General features: G+C 36.0%; 1 protein-coding gene across 1 annotated transcript; it reads left to right on the top strand.

The window, feature by feature from the left end:
* LOC18613925 (myelin transcription factor 1) lies at positions 1,738-4,920 on the top strand. Its single transcript, XM_007051409.2, has 5 exons — positions 1,738-1,844; positions 1,950-1,995; positions 2,318-2,982; positions 3,282-3,432; positions 4,615-4,920. The coding sequence occupies exons 1-5, from the start codon at positions 1,839-1,841 to the stop codon at positions 4,629-4,631; spliced, it is 885 nt and encodes a 294-aa protein (XP_007051471.2). The 5' UTR covers positions 1,738-1,838; the 3' UTR covers positions 4,632-4,920.

Raw genomic sequence — 5,730 nt, 5'->3', positions numbered from 1 at the left:
AGTGCAATATTACAGTTTAATAAAAATTTTACGAAAACAAATAGAAAGGACATAAAGGTCAAAAGGATGGTCACCCTACATAGTAAGTATTTCTTGTCAATTTAATGGAAAATTCAATTAGAACGACTAAATAAAATATGAAATTTACTGAAAAAAGAAAAACTTGAACATGATTAATTAATTGAGTAAGAAATTCACGCACTTATGCCGTTGAATATTCTTGCTTATGAATAAACCAAAAAAAAATTTCAGTCCTGAATTCCTAATTAAGGAGATATGGAATATTTACATAAGCTAATTTCTCTTTATGATGCATATATCAAACATAAAATTTGTGCATTAGGGTTGGAAGGCATGCTGGTATGTTTGGTCGTCCATGTGTGGATTGTGGAGTGATATCTTTATTCTCGTGTTGGTTGTGAGAAGGAAACATCACATGCATGATTTACAAATTGAAAGTGGATAAAACATATCCAAAATGGAAAACAGGTAATCAATTGAAAACAAGTAAAGAAAAAAAGAAGGGGGTTGCACCACAATCCCACTATCTATGGAAAGTTTTCATGAAATCTTACAAGTCATTTAACTTCCATGTGAGAAAAGAAAAAGGAAAGTACTGATCTCGCTATCCTTGGAATCATTTTCGTAGAAAAGAGAAAGAATCTCTATCGATGGCCATATATATTCTGGATGGAAAATTAAAATGGATAATTTCTTTAACTTTTTTTTATTTTTCCCTTTTCTTTCTTGTTGATGATGGACTAAAGCATGGGTATATTAATCAAGGTTCAAGAGTAATATTAACATGGAATTAATCTATCATCTTCAAACCAATCGACCTTATGGATCTTGAGCTTAAGCCTCGGATAGATAGCTTACATAGATCACGACCTAAACACCAAAAAAAAGGCGAAAAGGAACAAAATTCCTTTGATGAACTTTTTATGACATTCAAAGAGAGAAGGATAATGTTCCTTTCATTAGTCTTAAAATTTTTAATTATTAATTCCCATCTAATTTCACTTTTTGGTTTAAGAATTACAAAAATTTGTGAACCTTTATGGAAGCAGTCTAGTCCGAATGATATTTTTGTATCCATTTTCCAAGGAATCAGCTTGGTTTAGATGCTACTGGGGAGAAGTTTGATTAAATAATGGAGATACTGCCGCCAATGCCATGGATTTGAGTGCCTTGTTCCCATGGATTTGAGTGCCTTGTTCCCATGAATTTAGACTCTCGAGCAATTATCTTCTGGCCTAAGTATCTAGGCCTAACAAAAACAAAACTTCTACTGCAATGAACATATTATTCTCAATGATGAATACTCATTATAAATAAATGAAAAGAAATGTTGTCGTCTACTATGAATGGGATAAATAGGCTTTAACAAATGGATAATAGAAAGGGCAAAAATTCGGTAAGAGTTAGGTGAAGAAACTAGCCCTTCACTGCTCTTTCCTGCTGCATTTTGCTGTGTGCTTTAATTTCTTTTTTTTGAAGAAAAAATGAAAGGGAGAAAAAGGGGCAAAAAACGCAACAGAGAGTGATGAAAAAGAGAGAAAGAGGTGCACATCATTTCGAGAATTTCGCCACATCGATCAAGCCAGAAAGACCCAACATTGCAACATGCCATGCACCCTCGAAACATGGCTATTTTCCAGGCCCCACTTCTTATGCCACGTGGCGCCGCTTAAGTCCCTTAACCCATCAGCCCCCTTGCTTTTACTTCCTTCGGTTTCTTCGGCTTCATAATCAGTCCCCCCCTCCCCCACCCTCACTTCATTCGCTTGACACTTTGCCATTGCACTGATTTTCTCACCAAAAGCTTGGCTGAGAAAATGAAGGTTAGAAACATTCCCCAGATACCCATAAATTTGGTTACTTCTTTACTTTGATGATGTTCTTCTAATGAAAATCCTCTGGATTTCGTGTTTGATGTTTCTTAATAGATCTTCAACTGGGTGCAGAGGAGGTTCCATCATAACGTCCTCAAAGGTTTGATTTTTCTTACTTAATCTGATGTTCTTAATTTTGGAATTAAGAATGTGACAAATTACCATTGTACAGTGTTTTCAATCTCATGCATTCTAGGGAGTTACCATATTATAACGGTCCTACTTCATATATATATATATATATATCTTCTTTTGAGTATCTTGTTTATTTTATTTATTCTAGCGAGTATCTTCTTTTGAGTATTCACTCTAGAACAGTGTTTTTTTTAGAACATGAACATGATACTCTAGGGGGAGTAAAGGGTGGCAGATTCAAATTTCATTTTACAATTGTAAATGAGAAAACTTCCATATTTGTGCAGATGGGCTGGCTCGAAATGTTAAGAAGACTGATTCCATTGCAATTGACACAAATACCAAAGCTTTACTCGAACAGGTAGCACTGGTTGACGTGCTTGACGGTTGGCGAGATGGCATTCTAACAATTGGCACTTTCGGTTTTGATCCTTTGAAATCCTTTAGTGAACAAAAAGAGTACTTAGCTTCGGAAAGCGAGGAAGAAGAAGAAGAAGAGGAAGAGGAAGAACGATACTCCGATAACAATGATGAAGAAGATGATGACGACGACCACGACGACGACGACAATAACAATGATGAAGAAGTGAACCCCCTGATATTCAGCACTTTCGAGCACAGTTTCGAAGACGTTGAATCAGATGTAGATCACCCGAAATATGGAAAACCTGACGTCACAATGACCTTTGATAGGGTTGCGGGGTCTACTGATCATGAAATCAAGTTTGACTTGGATGCCACTGAGGGCCATTCGGGAAAGCTGAGAAGAAGAACTACGCTGGCAGACCTCTTCTCCGAAGACTCTGACATGAAAAAGAAGCCAAACCCTCTTGCACTGGACTCAAATTCTTGCAAAAAGGCATCTGTTCGTACAAAAAACGGGCTTTCATTTGCCAAGAAACTCATTCCTCAAGTTGGAGAGGATTCACGTCCCATCAAAAAGCTACACCAAGTGAGTATTAAGAAGTCTGCTTCTACTTTTCAGAATAATCACTCACCATCACAGAAATTTTCTTTTTAACTAAAGATTCGAGTGGACCAACATGTAAAACTAAGGCTTTGCTTAATAGAAAGGATGAAAACGAGAAAGGACAAATAAAATTAAATTCACTGATTATGCTAAAATAAAAACAGAGATGTGGTAATTATGAACCTTGGGCATTTTTTACTAAAGATTTCCTTCTTTTTTAGTAAACAGAGCCTAAATATTGCAGAATTTACTTCGGTTTAACACAAATATTTGGTTATTAGATGATGAGGAGGATGTTGAAGAGGAAGATCCATCCAGAGCTTGAAGGCAAGGGTAGTAAATTGGAGGGGCAGAGCAAGGCTAGTGTAATCGATGTTCTTGGTAGCAAGAAACATGAAGCCGGTGAATCAGTTTCTCTGCTTCAAACTCCAGGTACATTTCCAATCATTTGAGAGCTGCTTCCTGCTCTAATTTTAACTTTTCAGATCCTCCGTACATAATTAACTTTCCAACCACAGCAAAATAATTTGACGTACAAAATCTCAATGGTAGTGTAACAGGCCCAATATTCCCCTTCTTGGGCTGTAAGATTAGTGCTTACCTTTTCCAATACCAATGACCCTTTGGTTTAGTGGCATGAAACCCTTTTAAGATAGGGACTCCAAACTTAAAACCCCCATATCTATTAGTTAAAAGAAAAAGAATATTGGGTAACATTCTCTTGATTTTGTAGCAACCTACAGATGAGAGGAGATAAAGGGGAATGGCAAACTCCTAGGTAATCACATAATTTGCAAAATACCAAATCCTTATCAGTCTTGAACTTCCAATCATTGGGCGTATCAACAAAATTTATCAACCTAGCCAGAAAGCTGATCAGTTTCCGTTCAGTGACTAGTTTTGATGTGACCCAGCTAATCACATAGTGTTTCTAGTGGCCCAAAGCTTCATTTTGTAATAATTAAACAAGTTAAACCCACAAAATTTTTTTAACGTTTGAGGATGAAGGGCTCCAAGTTGCAGTACTAATTTTGTTTGTGGGAACATGGCTCACCACCGTCACACATTAAACAACAACAGTGTCAGTGTCCTGAACAGTAAATGTTCTTCTCTTTAAGTCATTCCATACCTTCTTGTTGTATCTATATGTGAGGGTTGCAGCCGTTTCTTGTTGTACGTACTCCATCTCTGCATGGTTAGGCCAAGTTGCGTGGACAAGAGAGAGAAGCTGAATCTGTCCTCACTGTCATTTTCCATGGATAGGGTAGTAATGATCGGGACAATGGGACCCTTTTGAAAAATAACACAAGGTATAAATCCAACAAGGAAACCGTCAAATTAATCCCAACGGCTGTTGTTCTTCAATCCAGTCTAATTCTCTGGCCCCATGGTAAGCGCCTCACCGGGCTGGTCTGTCTGCTAAAAGATTGGTAGGGACGAATTCCCATTATCCCTTTAACCATCCTTCATAATTATTAGTATCAAATTGTTGACCAAGTAAGACTATGAGTAGATTTTTTAATTAATTTCCCCCATTTCCATAGCACTTAAATCTTGCCTTTGGGTTTGGAAGACGAATTTGCTGACACATACTTTTCACCATTGTTATTGCAGATGCTGCTACAGCTTGAGCTTTGAGTGATGATAACCTAATCTGCTAGAAATTAATGCGCTCTTGTGTTCTTAAATAATTTTATCTTTTTCTTCTCTTCCTTCCCTTTTTATGGACAATGTTAATTAATCAGGTTTATTCATGTATGTGAAACATGGGACCATGTGATTCTCTTTTGTAATTTTTCTTCTATTGTACTTTGGCTTTAGTGTATGTTGGTTGTTTGATTATTGTCCCATGCCAGCATTCCCACAGGCTTTGATTGTTCATGTTTTGACGTCTTGAATGCACCTTTTTATTTTTAATTATATCAGATAGTATATATTAATTATTGAAACTGTCAAGCAACAGTAACGTGGTTCATGTCATTCCCTTTTGTAATTTTTCTTTATTGTTTTGGCTTTAGTATATGTTGGTTGTTTGATTGTCGCAGTGTTCTCACGCTTCCATTGTTCATGTTTTAGACATCTTTGAATAATCAATGCACCTTTTTTATATCAAATAATAAATTAATTTATTGAAACTTTTAGTCAAGTTCACGAGTTCTCTGGGCTAACTTTTAACTCTATTTCCTTATTAAAGCTAGGTATTCGGTAACCAATAATATTCATTCACTCGCCACTTGCTCCCCTGTCTCATCAATCATCCATCCCAAAATGTTTGTTGGGTTCTTGATATCTTTATCAAATTAATTCATTTTTAACCTCTTCAAAATATCTTTAAAATTTTTAAAAAATAAAATTTGATATATACCATTGATGAAAATAAAGATAAAAAAAAATGAATTGATTTGACTAAAACAACTTAAGATATGATCAAACAATTGAGAATGGAAGTACTTATAAAATGTTATAAAGGGGCCATGGGTTAGCCATAGCATCAAGCCTTGCCTAATTTTCTTTCTGTCTCGATATCGAAATTGGCCACGATGTATATATGGTAAGAAACTAAAATCACCCTAAGCTCTCGTATTTACTTCCAATGTAACTTTGACCAAGTTTCCATCCTCGTTAACATCTCACCATCATTTTACTCCCGAAAGCTAGTCAATGCTACCCATTTTCGGATAAAAACTTGAGGGTTAAATCAACGTCTAACCCTTAGATAGTGCACTTCAC

This window comes from Theobroma cacao, chromosome 1 (assembly GCF_000208745.1).
Source record: "Theobroma cacao cultivar B97-61/B2 chromosome 1, Criollo_cocoa_genome_V2, whole genome shotgun sequence".
NCBI classification, from domain to species: domain Eukaryota; kingdom Viridiplantae; phylum Streptophyta; class Magnoliopsida; order Malvales; family Malvaceae; genus Theobroma; species Theobroma cacao.
This window is presented reverse-complemented; position numbering and strand designations above follow the sequence as displayed.

Coding starts and splice junctions, on each gene's coding strand:
- LOC18613925 (XM_007051409.2), top strand. Junction 1,996..2,317: donor CCATCATAACGTCCTCAAAG/GTTTGATTTTTC, acceptor ATATTTGTGCAG/ATGGGCTGGCTCGAAATGTT. Junction 2,983..3,281: donor CCATCAAAAAGCTACACCAA/GTGAGTATTAAG, acceptor TTTGGTTATTAG/ATGATGAGGAGGATGTTGAA.